General features: G+C 39.6%; 1 protein-coding gene across 1 annotated transcript; it reads right to left on the reverse strand.

Annotated features, from left to right (window-relative positions):
- Window positions 1-18,115: 18,115 nt before the first annotated feature.
- On the reverse strand, window positions 18,116-18,997 carry LOC113354595. The gene has a single exon (XM_026597870.1). The coding sequence runs from the start codon at window positions 18,995-18,997 to the stop codon at window positions 18,116-18,118; it is 882 nt and encodes a 293-aa protein (XP_026453655.1).
- Window positions 18,998-19,232: the final 235 nt, after the last annotated feature.

The following is a 19,232-nucleotide window of genomic DNA, read 5'->3' on the forward strand; positions in this document are numbered from 1 at the left end:
AGAAAAATACTATCACTCGATTAAATGCAAGTACAACTCATACTTACAAACGCGCGTAAAAACAACTCATTTTGAATGAGTTCGAAACAACAAGAAATCAAACACAAACCTATATGGTTTTCAACAACTAAGATCTATAATTTGAAGCTCTAGGTTCAACTACAATAATTTGTATTCTAACAGACTTGTAAGTCTAGGTTCTCCGCGCTAAATTTATAGTCTAAAATTTAATAATTTATTAATTTGATGTAATTTATCCGCATAATCAATCTTACATTTTCATATATTTAAAATTTTAATTAATTTTTAATTACCAAAGTAATATCATTTTAAATTATTTCACAAATTACCTATTTATTTAATCATTTTATATTAACATATACTAATACTTTCTCATTAAATACATATTTTCTCACTTCATTTTACTTACTCAAATATATATATATTTCTACTTTCACATATTCAATTTAATTTTATATTATTTAATTAAATATATAAATCTAATTCCTTTATTAAAATATTAATATCATATTTCATATTAAAATAAATTCATTTTATCCATAATTTATTCAGATTTGATTTCACGTAAATCTATAATATCTGCTATTTTATCCATAACTTAATCAAATCCTACCTCTCCCGATCTCAAATCTCTCTCTATTTCAATTACTCAATTCACCAGCAGGTGAAGAACTGAGAGGAACAAGAGAAAAGAAGAAAGAAGAGAAACTAAATTTCTCTTACGCAAGATTTGGATAAGAACCCAAGAAATTACTAAGGCACCCATTGAATTGGATATGGGCAGCCCTGGTCGGTCTAACTGCAAAAAGAACAATTGCCCTTCAAACTAATCTGATGATATCTTCTTCGTCCGATATCCAAATGACACATTCGAGTAGTCCATTGCGCATAAATTTTCGAGACTTATTCAATGATACTAGTTTCGTATCTAAATTATTGTTAGATTAATTTCTATTAGTTAAGATCTAAGTTAAATAATCAAGTCATTAGTAGTAATTCGTCTCTTGATCATCACTAGACCAGTCAAATAGCGTTGACGAGCTTGAGGGTCGTTACAGAAGGATTGGGCGGTCCTCCTACATAATTGGTTGTTGAGAGAGCTTAACGCCTTCAGGACGTCGACGATACTCGATGTTCCCTGACTACATAGAGAGACCCCCCTCTACATAGAAGAACGATTGGGCGGTCCTCCTACATAATTGTTTGTTGAGAGGGCTTAACGCCTTCAGGACGTCGGTGACACTCGTTGTTCCCTGACTATGTAGAGAGACTGTGTATAGATTCAGGCGGCTCTCCTACATAATTGTTTGTTGATGGGGCTAAACGCCATCAGAACGTCAACAACGCTGCACATTGTTCCCTGACTATGCACCTTTAAGAACGAGTATGTTGCTTCAACTATCTCATATCTCGATTCTGCAATAGATTAATTCTACCGTGACTTTCACCGATTGAATTCCTGGAAATTAAACTATTTTATCTTATTACTACGTTCCATGACTGATCTCCGACTAATCCCATGGATTAGTAATAGATAATCATTTTATCTCATTACTCCGTTCCATGAATTCCCGGGCTGGATTTTATGGATTAGTAATGGATGCTCAACTAATTTATTACTCCATTTCATGAATCATTCCCAGCTGAGTTTCATGAATTAGTAATAAATACTCCACAATCGGGCGTCTGACTGTCATCGAGTAAGTTCTGAGAGAATGGTGCAAGTGTACTTGACAAATAAAGCACAAACGAGCAACCAAACGCACGAACAGTCAAAGTATGGACGAACGAGAGACTCATAGAAATAAAATAATAATTATTAAAATAAGCTAGAGGCGTGGGACCAGGCCCGGCCGGCCTGCCGGTCATGTCGTGGCCAGTCCCCCTCCATTATTTTATTTTCACTAATATTTTATTTCTTCCCTCATCTCACATAGATTCCCTCATTTGAGCAAACTCCCTCATTTGAAAGAAACTCTTAATTTTCCATACTTTTATGATCAAACAAAATAGGGAAAGGTGTCACGGGACCGGGCCACCTAGCCGGACGGCCAAGCCCTAGCCGTGGCCGGTCCCACGCCTCACAATTCCTTATTTCCTCATATTATTATTTCCATCATCTCATGGAACCCCATCGTTTGACCGAAAACCCTAGTTTTTCAGTATTTTCTCAAATATTGCTCAAACCATGGAAAAGGCAAAAAGTCAAACAATCACTCGACCGACTAGGCTTCCCACGTCAAAAATTAAAATATAATTATTTTAATATTCTCAAAATTATCTGTCGCATGAGTTCTTCTTGCTCATTCGAGCAAGATTGAGAGTTTCAGTCAAGATCAAACTCTTTTGCAAATCCAAAATATTGCTCGAACGATCGTCAGAAAATACCAAAAATCTCAGGATTGAGACACGGACACTGTGGTGACACGGGCACACTGCCTTGACCGACCAAGGCCGGCCCTAAGGCTTGCAAGGAGCCGTTCCCACACATATTCACGATTTTAACCTAATTTGCTAGCAATCACTCATATTGGGTCCAAACTCTCTCCAACCGACTTGGGACTCGCTAAAACGACTGGAAGCTGGCCCCACGACCATCAAAGGCCGGTTCCATGCCCCCTTGGTCGTCCCATCATCTCTCCATAAATTAGGTTTTATTACCTAACGCTCACACGAGCACTATTCTAGAAAATGATAACACCAACATCTGATCATTCTTTCACCAGCCGGTCAGCAAAGGACCCTGGAGCACGCTCACTCGAGAACTTGGACACCACATGGTTGTCCATCATCCCATGTGGTCGGTCCCTCATTTACTCAGTGACCTGTTTTCAATAAACCATCAATTGACGAACAATTGATCAAAAATTAGGGTTTCGAACAAACGCTCCACAAATCCTGAGCAAGTTCAAACACTAATAATTTTATGTTGATCCAACAATCGATATCCATATTAATTATATAATATTCGGTCCAGCTACCAATATTTTAAATTAATATTTTATTTGGTCATGCTACCAACAATATACTGAACAAACAATATTTCCTCAATTTCTCGAATATTGGTCATACTATCAATATTCAGTAATTCACCGAGCAATACTTGCTCAATTTCTCGAATATTGATCCAACTATCAATATTCAGTAATTCATTGAATGAGCAATACTTGCTCAGACACTCGATTTATACACTAATATTCATTAATTTATCGATCAATTGCTGGAGCAATATTTGCTCAGATTATCAACATCATGCATTCGAAGAACCACGTCCCAGAGATATGTTCAATTCATGAATCATAGAGCATTCGACTATCATTCTCCACTAAACAAAACCTAGACCCATCGTCTAATCAAGTCAACGACTGACTAAACAAATACATGTTTGCTTTGCAGACTCCACGTTCGTGAGACATCAATCACGTCACATGGGGGATATCCATTAGGGTTTTGGTCTGGCGGCCAACAACACGTGTGTTCATCCACGATGAGAAATGTGAGTAAGTCTTGCAAGAAGTTGAGGGAGTTAGCAAAGTAGTGGGTGGACAATCAACCAACCATCTCACGTACGAGGAACTAGTGAAACAACAATTTCCCACTTTCCCACTTTTTCACTTGAGCAACTGTCACACTTACTAGAGATCAATGTGTTTACATTTCCAGCAATATAATTAAGTCTCGGGGTCCATGATTGAAAGGCAGTACAAATATATGAAAAACACACAGGAAATCCACGAGATATTGAACAGACAATCCATCGTCTAACCAAGGATTATCGTGTGACCAACACTCTTTCAATCACGCAAACTTATTCATCATTTGCAGAAACCTACAACACATTCATAGATTACCATTGATCTCACACACTTCTCATCTTCCCTCATACAAATCAACCATATTCCCTCTTTGTGACCGAATCAACTCTGGAACGACCATTGACTTGCTTTAGACCGGAGTCCTACACATTTTCCTCTCGAACTTAAAAGCACTCCTGTGCAGTGCATCTGTTTGAGGTTAGGCAGTTTGCTCGGTTGAGGAGTCTTCGATCGCTCGATCGTCTCTTCATTCCCTAAAATATCAACAAATCGTTTTTCCCCATCTACACTCTTGACCCGTTGAGATGAAGAATTTTCTCAAATTAAGCTAATTGTAGAAAATTGAAAATAGACAGAACCCCGAAGTATTGAGGGCCAGGCATACTGACTTATGTGAAACAATATATACAAGATTATGTCGATGTCATATCTGCAAAGTTCAAAAGATAAGTGTTATACTTCGTAGTCTAATTCCCTAATACTATGATCATACAAATATGACCATGTCACATCACTAGAGTATCATACAATATGTACAGTATATGCAGCTTCGCAGTTATGTTTTTAATATAGCACGACTTGAAAGATACGTTTGGAATGAAACAGTTCAAGTCAATATTACTAACCTCAAGAGGAAGGATGATATCATCATTGTAGTTCACTTGTTCTTCACATTCTTCAGGTTTTCAGAGTAATACTTGTATGTCTCAACATTCCTAGACTTTCTAGTCTAACCTAAACGAAGTTGACTCTAGTATACAATCAAGCGACTTTAGATTAGTTTTGACACACTAAAAAATGTGACAGCCAAACTTGACATACCAACGCTTGGTGAGTTCAACCGAGTTATGCTCTAAGAATCTCCCTCTTTGTCAATTTTAGTGACAAAACTCTTATTACATATGGATAAAAAAATTACATAAGAATTCATTTTACATATGCTTGATTCCAAGTTTCAACAGCACAATAACCTGCATATATTCATCAATAAATGCCGTTGTTGACGTTTGAATAACAAAAGTTTTTACTCCCCCTAAAGGTAAAAGGTAGGTAAATATTCAATCCGGACATTTTTGTAATTCCCCTTTTTGTAGTCAGAATACTACGTCAACAAAATAATATGTTTCTCCCCCTTAGTCAATGCTTTACTCTTTTGTTAGAGATAACGTTTAAGCACAAATGTCCTTTCATTAGTGATTGCAGATCACTTGTTTACTCCATATATTTATCCCCCTTTTTTGTCACAAAAGTGACAAAGGTTTGAGCAAATAAAGGACAAACCGAAAGAATTTTACAAATCTAAAAGACTTGTAAACAACCTATAAGAGTTAAGCACAAAGGTTTCACATACCACTTTAGATAACCAATTTAAAACCGAAACTACAAGTAATTTAGTTTTAATATGTTATCAAGGAAAGAATTTCCTAAAGAATTTTTCCCTAATAGTTTAACATTTCGACTAAGAAACGTAATTCCCTTGTTAAACCGATTGCGTATGTGCAATCGCTTATTTCGATAAGACCAAAATAAAGATCAGAATTAACTTCATTTCTCTCATCAGGCTCTAACAATAACTTAGACCTTAACTTCATTTCGCTTATCCAGACAATAACTTAGAACTTTCCCTTTAGACAAGACAAACACTAGGTTGGTTAACTAGTTTTTCTTGTCAAGGCATTCGATTAGACTTGAATAATCGAACCCTCCAATTTGATAAGTCTAACTAAGATCAGAATTAACTTAGTTTCTCTTATCCGGAATTAAAATGGACTAAACAAGTGATCTCATATTTTGTTAAACCATAAATAATACATACAAACGAAAATGAATTGACTTGTACAATTATTTTCTTAACCGGAAGCAATTGAAACAAACATAGACATTATAGCACTGCAATTGCACCGAGTTTCGTTAAGCAAAAACACTTGATACCCAACAATAAAGAAGATACCAAACAATAAGTCAAATAGATCGACACATTTTTTCTTAACCGGAAACAATTGAATCATACACACACACATACATCCATACACAATAATGGAATATCAATTGTACCGAAATTTTGTTAAGCAAAAGAAAAATATATGCAATATAAACATGCTTTTTTTAACAGGAAAACGATTAACTAACAACTTTGTTACCTCAGATTCCGCAACCTAAGTTCAAATAAGAACTCTCCCCCAATATGTTGTTATCCTCTCGCAAGAACAAAAGAACAAAAACAAGAGCAACCTTTACCAGAGAAAGCTTGAAACCGTTTTAACTAATGTGTGCCAATAGCAAAAGTTGAAAACCGAAGGATAAGGTACTAATGTACCTTAACAATACCAATAAACTTCCTAAGATTTTCAAAGGTTGCACGGTCTAATGGCTTAGTGAGAATATCAGCTAGTTGTCGTTCACATGGAACATATTCTAGCTTGATAACTCCATTCTCGTACAATTATCTAATAAAATGATATCTAATATATATGTGTTTAGTACGAGAATGTTCAACTGGATTATCTGTTAGACGAATAACACTTGAGTTATCACAAAGAATACTCATTGTTGGAATATTTATGCCATAGTCAATGAGAATTTTCTTCATCCACAGAAGTTGAGTACATCAAGTGCCAGCAACAATATATTCTGCTTCAAAGGTTGATAGAGACTGTGAGTTTTTTTTCTTGCTATGCCGAGATACGAGGTTTTGACCAACATAGAAACAACCACCAGAAGTGCTTTTGCGATCTTCTACACATCCTTCCCATTCAGCGTCTGAATAGGCAACAAGACTGTTGTTCGTATCCATAGAGTGTGACCATAATCTAGGGTACCATTAACGTATCTTATGATTCATTTTGCAACTTTTAGATGTGATTCTTTAGGATTTGCTTGAAACCTGGCGCAACATCCCACACTGAACGCAATATCCGATCTTTTTGCAGTCAGGTACAAAAAACTTCTTATCATAGATCGGTATAATTTTTGGTTTACCGATTTTTCACCTGGACTAGACTGCAGTTTTCCAGTAGTTGGCATTGGTGTTGCTATAGGCGTTGTACCTTTTAGCTCAAATTTCTCAACCAAATTCCTGGCATATTTTTGTTGATGTATTTGCAAACCTAGAAAGTATGATAGTTCTCTAATATTGCTCATTTCGAATTCACTAGTCATAAGATTTAGGAATTCATCTGTGAGACTCTTTGCGGTGGATCCATAGATGATGTCATCAACATAAATTTGTGCAACAAGTACGTTCTTTCCATTCCATTTGGTGAAAAGAGTCTTATCAGCACCACCTCTAGAGAATCCCTTTTGAAGTAAAAAGGATGTTAAGTTATCATACCAAGCTCTTGGAGCTTGTTTTAGACCATATAAAGCCTTTTTGAGCTTAAGAACATGATCCAGAAATAATGGATCTTCGAATCCTTTAGGTTGAGCAACAAAGACTTCTTCTTTAAAGTCTCCATTGAGAAATGCAGATTTAATATCCATTTGAAAGAGCTTAATCTTAAGATTACATGCATATGCAAGTAAAACTATAATTGATTCTAAACGAGCTACAAGAGCAAAAGTTTCATCAAATTCAATACCTTCAATTTGAGAATATCCTTGAGCAACTAGTCTGGCTTTGTTTCGTACAATAATTTCATATTCATCTGATTTGTTCTTGAAAATCCACTTTGTTCCAACTATGTTGACTCCTTCTGGTTTAGGATCACGTTCCCATACTCCTTGTTGTTAGAATTGATTAAGTTCCTCATGCATTGAGCTTACCCAAGAAGGATCACTCAGAGCTTTCTCAATAATTTTTGGTTCTATCTAAAGGAAGCATGTGTAGTGACATACATTCTGGAGTTCCCTTCGAGTCATAACTCTGGCATTGGCATCTCCTATGATATCTTTTGTGGGATGTCTTTGATGAACCCGCTTAGAAGGTTTGCGGACTGCATTTTCAGTATCGTTGGGTTGTTCAACAATACTGTTACTATCATCTTTATCATCTATGTCACAAATAGTAGGAACAATTACTGGTTCTTCTTCAATCTGTTTTTCTTTATTAATAGTTTCTGAAGGAGGAAGTTCTCCAGCAATATGATTATCTTGGCGAAAGTCACTGATCTCGTTACTAACTACATTAACTGATTCCATCATGACTTTGGCTCGGATATTATATACTCGAAAGGCACGACTATCAGAAGCATAACCAAGAAAGATTCCTTCATCAATTTTGAAATCAAATTTTACTCTATGCTCTCTGTCCTTAAGTATATAACATTTGCTTCAGAAAACCCTTAAATAGCTTAGATTGGGTTTTCTTCCATACCATAACTCATACGTGGTATTTAAAGTTTTTTGCCTTAGATAAACTCTATTTATAAGATAACAAGCAGTGAAAACAGCTTCACCCTAGAAGGTTAATGGTAAATTTTTGTTGTGAAGCATTACTCTTGCCATTTATTGAATATTTCTATTCTTTCTTTCAGCTACACCATTTGCCTGTGGTGTAATAGGAGCAGAAAATTGGTGAGAAATTCCAAGTTTATTACAATATTCATATACTTTTGTATCTTTGAATTCTGTACCATCGCTTTTTACTTTCTTAAGCTTGCGACCTTGTTCATTTTACATTCTACTCACAATAATATTGAATTCTTCAAGAGTGTTTGTGCTTTAGGAAAGCAACCTATGTGAACCGTGTGTAATCATCTACCACTAATAAAGCATATTTATTTCCTCTAACAATTTCTTGTTGGATTATACCAAAGAGATCCATGTGAATAAGATCGAGAGGAGCACGAGTTGTTGTATCTCGAGAAAGTTTGTGTGGAATTTTTCCTTGCTTACCCTTTTGACAAGCACCACATACACCTTCTACTTTAGTATTTATTTTTGGAACGCCTCTAACAATTTCCCGATTAATGTTACCTAGAATTCGGTAGTTAATATGACCAAACCGTTCATGCCACAAATGAGTTGACTCTACCTTGGTCAGGTTACAATATAGATTAGACTGTATATCAAGGAGATAACAGTTATTCAAACTTCTTCGTCCTCGAAAAATTAATTTTCCGGACTTATCTTCAGTATCACAGCCTCCCATATTGAAGATAACCTTATGACCTTTATCACAGATTTGATTATTGAAAGAAGATTATCTTTCATTCCTTTGACATAAACAACATCATGAATTTCAGGAATACCTGGATGTTTGATGGTTCCCTTTTTTCTAATTAGGCAGCTACTTCCATCTCCGAAGATTACAGACCCTCCTTTGTAGTCTCCTGTCTTTGTGAACCAAGAGAGATCACATGTCATATGTCTGCTACAACCACTGTCTAGAAACCATTGGAAAGGAGAAGTGGTTTTGAGTGCAAAGGCTCCCAAAATTTTTTAACAAGTTCCACAGATTTTTTAACTTGGATTTTAATTCTGAGTTAGGGTGACTTGTTAAGTTCTTAATAATCCCTTAACACGTTTAATCAGATTTTTTGCACAACAAATCTTATGATTCAAGACTTTCCACTCTTTTTGAAGAAACCCTCTGTATTGTTTCTTCTTGTTCGGTTTTAGATGTCTAGATATCAACGTTGAACATTTATGAGACTTCTTTTTATGAAGTTATATGTTATCCTTGACCAGTCCTTTATCTATCAAGATATTGCTGATGTCTTCAGTATATGACTGGTATTGTTCAACATTTTCTTTTAACATCTTGACAAGTACCGAGTAATACTCTTCACTGTCTTCCGTATCATATTGAATAGTATTTAAAATATTTTAGGCGTTAACTGAATCAGCCATTGGATTCAATTCTTATAGGTTGGATCGCACCAAACACAGATTGTTAGATCCTTTCGTGTTTTCCTGCACTTATACCAATTGAAAAGACGATGGTACCAAAATACACCATAATTTTTTTGTTTTAACCTATAAGTCCTCTTACCGGAAGTGATTGTTTACGGACAAAGTCGAGACAATACAACAGACCGGTATTCACACTTTGTGTGATTTTCTATGGATACAAGATCGAGAAAATACGACAACCAAAGTGTGATACTTGTGTTGATGGTGGTTTTCAGTTCCGGGCTAAAATTGTAAAACCATGTATTTAATGCGCTGTCATCCTGCAAATGAATAAAATCCATTTGAAAGTGATGAGTGCATAAACCTCTTCGCTCACAGATGTATTGAGCAATTCAATACATTTATATATACATACACACACACACACACATATATATATATATATATATATATATATACAAAAAAAATCACTCAGAATGGTGCATATAGCAACAATCCCAAATATTCTATGAATTTTATTTTCCACCAGCATTATTCACTAATGCATTGACTTGCCTAGTATTTTCCTATGCTATGTTCCCAGCCGAACTCTCAATATTGGCATGACATGACGATTAATTTTCACTCGCAGTGGAGTAGCATGAATCTCCCGAAATTTCAGTATTGAGACCTGCATGAAAACACTCGCGTAGGCTACACCACTCTCTGATAAAGAGATCAGCGTTTTCACACACTTTTTAATTAAAAATTAGCGTGATCGAACGCGTTTTAATTCCTTAAGGAAAATTTAGACTGTCTGCATCAGTATTAAGAAACGATCACGGTCACACGATTTGGACACGCAATTCAATTGGCCTAGCCTACTCCTAGCGGGACTAGGCGATCATCGAGATGGCCACTAGTGGGACCACTGATACACCGACCAATCGAATTCCATCTAGCGCAATCGCAACACCATTGAACGCTAACCCTAACATGGGTGATCGTGATGTTTCAAAAAGAGCTCAAACTAGCTGAAACCGACAAAAACGGTCTCAAAAACATAACGACCGTCCAACTTAGCTATCCTAGTTGGATGGCTTGGATTTTCCTTCAAACGATCAAAGAAGTGTTGGCGTGTTCACTAGAGACCCAGTTACGCCCATGGTCGATCGACTTTCCCACGACAAGCCAAGAGTGTGTAGAATCGCTCACCCAAAGTAGGGTGAACGCGCTGCTTTAGAAACCCTAAATGGCGTTTGCAGCGACGAGATAGTGTCGCAAATCGATCATGACCGCCCATCTTCGCCAGCCAAATCGAATGGCTTAGATCTAATTTTGGATGGCCCAAGAGATGTCAGCGTGCACACCGCCGACTCGTCTTTGCACATGGCCGATCGGCGTTCTCAAATTAGAGCCCAACACTTTCATTCGACCAGCCAAACTAGGGTTGGCCACACGGCTTCCAAACCCTAATTTGGATCAACGACAGCAAGAAGTTGCCGCAAAACCATCTCATCCGTCCAATTTCGCTAGCTTGGTCGGACGGCTTAGATCGGATACTAGGTGATTAATGGGATACAACTATAAACACCGGCCACCCCTCTCCCGTAAGGAGCGATCCGCCGAACTACAACACGCCCATGCGATCCCAAACGATCGCCCCAAAGATGCCCCTTTGCACTGATTCAACAACAGTCATTAACTGCCACAAATCGTCTCGGCCACTCAACTTGGTTAGCCAATTTGAGCGATCCACATCCAATCGAGATCGACCGGTAGGATCTTAGAATGGCTACCATTCGCCACTCGCCTACAGGGAGTGATCGACCAAGCAGTAGCTCACCCCTAAGGCTACCAAACGATCACCCAAAGTTGTCCAATCACGCTCTTCTTTTAAGACAATCGACTCGCGACTAATTTAGGCGATCTTTAAAACTACGATGCTTTATACGCATCGGTTATAAACAATGCTTCATAAACATTGATTTCACAAATAATTTTATTATTTAACCTAAAAGCGTTATGTGCTTCTTTTAATGGCGAGTCTCATGACTTGACCCATTTAACTCGAGACATCAAACATGTCACAAACTGGGGGATACTCACTGGGGTACTGGTCTGGCGGTTTATAGCGTGCGGCGTGCAACGCGCTCATTACGAGAAAGTGTCAGGAAGGACAGACGGTTAACAATATTGAGAGTAGAGGGTGAAATTGTGACTAGTCTTCCCTCATAACATAAACACGATGATCACCATCCACACGACTCCACTTCTCCACTACTTAACTTCCTCCACTTCCTTTGAGATCAGGGTGCACTCAATGACTTATATAAATAGGTTTTCAACCTGTTACAAAAAACAAGTGTTATCAACACAAGTATCCAGAAACCATATTATGATACAAGTCATAAAACATCCACACCTTCATAATTTAACATTCTGATCTCAAACACCTTCTTTGCTTCCCTCCCTAAGATCAACCATTCTCCTTCACTTTGTGACCGAATTGAATCTGGAACGACTATTTCTTGGTTTAGGCTAGAGTCTTACAGATTGATCTCTCAAATCTAAAAGTACTCCAGTGCAGTGCATTTGTTTAGGGTTTGAATTCGTTTCTCATCAACATACCAAAATTTACCAAAAACAACATAATCAATTTTTGTCCTCAAACAACTGGCAACCACAGTGGGAGATTAATCTCTCGGTTGCAAGATCAATTTTCAATTTCATTTAAATTTTCTCAAAATTCTAGGTGGTGGATCTTAGGTCTAAACACATTTGTTAACTCATTTCATTTCAATCACCAATTTCAACTTCTACTCTGTAATGCATCCCCGTCATCCAAACTCTCCGGAAGCCGTAAATGATCGAAGCGCAATCACCATGGAAGGCACGACTAGGATATTGGAAGACGTCCTCGCAAATCAGGTTGATATCGCCAAACGGCAAAACGAGACGCTTTGTCTTTTAAGGAGTATGGTAAACCAGTTGTGGAAGAAGTCGGAAAGCATTCTCCTGGAGAACACCATCAATGATAAAGATGACATCGGATCTATATCTGAAGTCCGTGCTTCCGCCAACAGTGATGCAGGCATAATTTTATCTACATCGGACATGAGACGAAAGGAAACTTTCAACCAAATCCAGCCGGCAACAAAGCGTCGAAACAGTTTCACAGGGAAAGGGACTCGCCAGGAGTGTCGCAATACCTGTAGAACAAGAACAGGAAACCAGCTTATGAAGCTCTGTTGGAGAGTATATATCTCAAGACCCTTGCAGAAGTTCAGAGAGTTTCTCAACAATCCACAACCACGACTGCTCCGACTTTAGCGAGCAGAGAAACGCTTGAAGAAGGGGAAATTTACTAAGGCCTCCATGAAGACAAGAGCTTCACTAATGAATGGTACCAAGTTCAACCACACCGCACGCTGTTACCATCGATGCAGGGTCTTCGAGAAAAGTTGCAGTTAAGCGATCTGCGTCAGCACATGTTCACGTCTCAACTCCACTCTCGAAACGAGCCTCGTATCGAAGCCCGCAAGAGTTCTCACGACAACAGCTGATAACGCAAGAAAAGCTAGACTCAGGGTACTCGCACTTCCCATTTCCAATGAGGAAGGTTCTGGAGTTGCTAAAAGCTTGCGTACAAGACGGAGTAGTTCAACTACCTCCTGTATGGCGTCGACCAACTGATCGGGAGATGAACGTTTCGAGATATTGTCATTACCACGGATTCATCCATCACCCTACCAATGAATGCAATGGTTTGAAACACATCGTTCAAGAGAAAATCAACTCAGGAGAATTGCATCTATAAGTTGGAGAGTGTCACAACAACCTGGATTCAAAGCAATTATCTGGGATAGCCCATTTTCGTTTTTGGAGCCTTATGAACAAGTAAGTCTCGTTAAACAAATACTTGCGCGAAAGATCTTTTGGAAATTTTCTGGGGACTCTATGCACGCGTCCTATTTTGAGAATGAAGTCAATACTATTTTCAATCCCTCTGTTATGTTTTCCTCTACATGCTCCTTTTGTGCAACGTTTACAATTTTCATGCAACATTCACAATTTCCTCAAGAGGGTTGTGCTATTTTTACTCCAACCTATTAGTTCATTCAAAATTTATCACTCCCAGAGAATTACTCACAACATCATTTTAAGAGCAAATCAATTCAAAATTCTCACAGAGCAATCACCTACTAGTTCATAACCAAAGAAAAATCAAAACCATAAAAGAGGCGTCTTTTACATATTCAAAAACTAAAAGGAAATGTAAAGGAGAAAGCATAAATTATTTAAGGGAAATCGTCCAACAACAGCTCGTCCTTCTTGGCAAAGGCGTCTTTCATGTTCTGGAGGGCAGTCTGCTTCAGCTTCAACTCCTGGGACAATTTCTCGGCTTCTGCCTCTTGCTGAGTAATGAAGTCTATGGAGGGAACATCATCCATTTTGCCTTGCACATCTTGGATTTTAGAACATCCTTCACAAAACCAGGAGGCGTTAAACTCAAACTTCACAAACACGTCTCGGTGGAATTCCCAGTTTTGAACTACCTTCTAAGAACCAGGAGACTTCTTCAACGCGCTTAACCAATGAAAATCGACTCTTAATCTTCTTGAAAGTGGCAACGTGACCATGTTTCATCCATATTTTGGTGTACAACTCCGCATACTTAGATGGCACGCTAAATCCTTGTTGATGGTGGATTTTAGTTCAGGGATAAAATTGTAAAACCAATTAATATGCTGACATCATGCAGAGGATAAAGCTATCTGAGTGATGAATACTTCTTCACTTTACTAATTCACCTAGAATGGAGCAAGTGGCAACAATCCCAGTATTCTGTGAATTAAATATACAAATTCATCCAGGTTGGAGCATGTAGCAACAATCCCAAAAATCCCTGTGAATTTATAGCATTATTTATAGTGCATGATTAGCCTTGTATTTCTTGTGTTGTTCCCGCTGAACTCTCATTATTGGTGCGGCATGACGACTGAGTGCTGCTCTCAGCAGAGTAACACGAATCTCCAAGTGTTAATAATGAGGCATGCACGAAATAATCGTACAGGCTACATCTCTCGGTGTGTTATACTAGCCCGATTGAGCATACAGCTCTCGGTATGTTATACTTGCCCGATTGAGTATACATCTATCGGCGTGTTATACTAGCCCGATTGAGCATACATCTCTCGGTGTGTTATACTAGCCCGATTAAGCATACATCTCTCGGTGTTTTATTCTAGACCGATTGAGCATACATCTCTCGGTGTGTTATATTAGCCCGATTGAACATACATCTCTCGGTGTGTTATACTAGCCCGATTGAGCATACATCTGTCGGTGTGTTATACTATCCCGGTTGAGCATATTTTCTAAGAGAAATCTGGACTGCCCATGTCAGTCTCAGAAACGATCACGACCACGCAGGTTGGCCGCATGATTTAACCAGCCTAGACGAACCCTAGCAGGAGCAGGAAACCACCGCAATGACCACCAGCGGGCCCGTTTATGTGCTGGCCAGTCAGGTGCACATCACGCCCTTCAGATAGCCACCAAACATCAACTCAGAGTTGGATGACCAAGCTGGTGTGGAGCAGCTAAAAAAGAAGTCGTGCGAAAAAACCGGCCAAGGCAGACTTAAACATGTCACGACCGTCCAACTTTGCCAGCGCGGTTGGACGACGAGGATTATTCCAAAGCCGGTCGGACATCTGTCGTGGTACACACCGGAGGGTCCCCTTCACTCATGTGTAGCCGAATTTTCCATGACCTAGCCACATTGCAACGTATACTTTTCCGAAGTTGGGTCAGCGTGAAGAATCAAGGGTCGTAGGAAAAGTCCACTAGAGACTTAAATCAATCATGACCATCCATCTTCACTGGCATGGTTGGATGGCTTAGATCAAGCATGGGTTGGTCGCACATATACTACCACACTCACCTCTGGCCCAACAAGGGTCCCACATGGTCGACCTCCCCGGATGAGGAGTGTAGCTCATAGTTTCGGCCGACCGAACATGCATGCACGCGATCGGCCAAAAACCCTGATTAGGGTTTGCGACATGCATGTGTCGCAAATCGATCACGAGCATCCGTTTTCGCCATCTTGGATGAAGGGTCCAGGGATAAACTAAGCAGGTCCGGAGAGTATCAACGTGATCACTATGGGCCCATCTATCTCCATGCCCGACCGACCAAGACAAACCATGGTCGGATGCCTCGGTCCGCGCGCCCTGAAGGTGGCATGTCGCGCCCCTTTAGGAATCCTTTGCGGCACAGGATTTCTGTCAAAAATCGATCTCAACCACTCCTCTTTACCGGTCAAATTGAGTGTCCTAGATCGCATCTTCTTGCGACAGTGAGGTATGGACATGTACACTGGCATGCCATCTACACGCATGCCCAGGCAGTCTTGCCAAAAACACCTCACATGCTTGGTTTAGACCAAGCTGAAGAGTGATGCTTGCGCACCTCTTCAAAACCCTAAATTTCATCAACGGTCGCAGATGAGCGTCATATATCATCTCGTCCATCCAACTCTACCAGCTTGGTTATACATCCCTAGTCAGGAGTTAAATAGCCAGTAAGGTATCGTGGTGATTACCACCTGTCACTCTACCGCACCATGTGATCGGCCAAGGAAGGGCTTGCCTGTGCAGCCTCCAAACCATCACATGAAGATGGCTAGACATGCATATCTTTTAAGATGCTTAATCTGCGACTTACTCCGTTAAGCCTTAAAACAGCGATGCTTTGTGCATATTGAATATATTCGATGCATTATATGAATAGATATATACACGATATTTCATCGATTTCCTAAATAACTCAGTTATTTAACCTAGCACGGTATGCTACTTCTTGTGGGTCCCACGATGATCCACACAACTCCAGACATCATGTCTGTCACAAACTGGGGGATACTTACTGGGGTATTGGTCTGGAGGTTTACAGCGTGTAGCGCACAACGCGCCACTACAAGAACGTGTCAGGAAGACATGGACGGTTAGCGATGATAGGATAAGTGGGATTATACCTGATCGTGTGACAAATACCAGCACGACCCAACTACTCCATCACTCCACTTCCTACGAGAGACTGGGTTTGTACTTTATGACTTGTATAAATAGGTTCTCCGCCCTATTTTCCACAGAACACAAGCAATCAAGTGTTATACGTATCCAGAACACCAGGACTGATAGCTTCCATATTGCAAGCCAGTTCCTCATTCTGATACAAGTCATAAACAACCTACACCTTCACAATCTCAACACCTTCTTCTCTTTCCTCCCTAAGATCAACCCCATCTCCTTCACTTTGTGACCGAGGAAAGTCTGGAACGACCATTTCTTGGTTTAGGCCAGAATTGTACAGAGTGATTTCTCGAATCAAAAGCACTCCCGTGCAGTGCATTTGTTTAGGGTTTAGATTCATTTCTCATCCATTCACCCCAAATTATCAAAACCGGCATAAATAGTTTTCACCCATAAACAATCCTCCAACCAACACATGGTCTGTGTAAGGGGTGTCAAATGGGGGGTCAAAAATGGCTCCAGCGACAGAATGCACAACTAATGTCATAGCATTTCCGAGAGTTTCTTTGGGAACCGCCACATCTACAACCATGGATGCAGTGTCTTCATTCTCATCATGAGGAGCATAAGTGTTCTCTATATCATCAGCCACCTCTACCTCAAGATTATTCTCTGTTATGGCTTCACCCTGCAACGTCACTAGTTAATGTTTATTTCACATGAAAAAGAAAATTATATTTGAAAGAAAAATGTATAGAAGACATACTAGTTCATCTTCCGTCTCGCTGGGACAATTGGATTCCCTACCACGTTTAGAAGTGCTTCCTCCATCACTGTCGGATTTTGAGTCTTCTTCATCTTCAACCTCATCCTCGTCTGATCTACTATCTCCAGACTTATCTTTTGGAGATACCATATCGTGGCTACGAGCGAGTCTATCAAAGGCGTTCACATTCCCAAAACCCTGATTCCAAAGAAAGAAGACATTCGGTAAGAGTTCCTCAAAACAAAAATTTGGGCTATTCGGGGAAAGGCACATATACACCTGCATATTGGAAGAGTTGAAAATTACTTGAGCAGTTGGAGTTGTTCGAGAGCCACCTGCACGCCTCTTCAACCTCGCCTCTTTCTCCTGGGGACTAACCCTAGTCCGTTTGCCCGAAGGAAGCGGCTTCAACATCTTATGTCGTTTCAAAATCTCAGAAGAAGGATTGTCGCGCGGGACTGTCACAACTTCTTCAGAGAACTTTTAAAAAGCTAAGAGCTCTTCTCTCCAGAAATCCTTAGACTTAGTTGCCACTAGTTTCCTTCCCGGGAGCAAGAATGGAAGGCTCTTCTTAGCGGCAAAGAGGTTGGTATCAAAAACAGGAAGCAAAATTTCCACTGGAGGCATAGGCGGACGAAAAAACGGAACACCCTGATCGAATCCCATGTGGCGAGCAGCCCTGTCGATATTATACGGAACTACATGTGCAACATCGTATCAGAAACAACGACAAAGGTATTCGGCTGAACCATGGAAGAATGAACTGGTTCCCACGGGCGAAAATCTATGGCGTGCACATTATCGAAGAAATCGATGAGCTTCAACCCAGGATTTGGACGCCTCTTCCACCAACGGAGTATTCTGGAACCTCCATACAAACTAGAGAACGAAACCGCAGGGACATGAGCATAACCTTTGAATTGCTCCCATAAGCATGCTTGGAGAAAAGCAATATGAATATGCGACTCCACCTTCATATATCTGTTGGAAGCATACATGTTCGCTGCCAAGGAATCCAGATGAGAGTACAAAGACCCAAGGAACAAACTACCTAGGGGAAGGACTACGCCTTGCGCCAGCTTAATAACAAACATGACGAGTTTCTGTCTGATAGTCTTCTTACCAGGGCCATCATTAAAAACGTCTCTGGACAGACACAGTGATAAAAACGCGGCAACGCTGAGTACATCATCCAACACCTGGCCTGCTTTCGGTTGCATAGGAAACCATTCAGACACCCACCAAGTATAAAAATATTTTTCATCACATTCCTTCTGATTATATCCCTTCGCCTTCTTAACTAGAGAGTCAAACATCACCTCTTCTTCAGCAGACAACTCAAAGTGAATATTTCCCGCAACTGGAAGACTCAACAAAGTGGCTACGCTTTCCAAAGTAATGGTCATCTCTCCCCATCTGCATATGTCCGTGTGCGTGGATGGACACCATCGAGTAATGAAAGTGATAAAACCCACAACATATTTCTTAATATGAAGTGTTGCAGACGCCATGACAGCTTCAACAACTTGCGCTTTAGTCAGGTTATTCTTGATGTGTTCATTGCTCAGCATATGCCTCATCCATCCTTCATAAGAGCGCAGCGGATTATGGAAAATTTTGAAATCAATAGGAGAAGCTGGATACTCTTTCTTCTGGAGACAGAACCTCATCACACGCACTGGAGAAACTGACGGAGCAGCCTCTTCATTCTCTGAACCTGTAAGGAGGGTTATCTTATGACCAGGATGAGTTCTAATGTTCAGATATGGCACGACAAAGAGCTCGTCATCAATGTTTGGCATATCTTTTGGAATT

This window comes from Papaver somniferum, chromosome 1, assembly GCF_003573695.1.
Source record: "Papaver somniferum cultivar HN1 chromosome 1, ASM357369v1, whole genome shotgun sequence".
In the NCBI taxonomy this organism is placed as follows: Eukaryota; Viridiplantae; Streptophyta; class Magnoliopsida; order Ranunculales; family Papaveraceae; genus Papaver; species Papaver somniferum.

What these genes read in the sequence shown, in the direction of transcription:
- LOC113354595 (XM_026597870.1), bottom strand. Translation starts at nt 18,997, where the DNA reads ATGAGGCATATGCTGAGCAATGAACACATCAAGAATAACCTGACTAAA.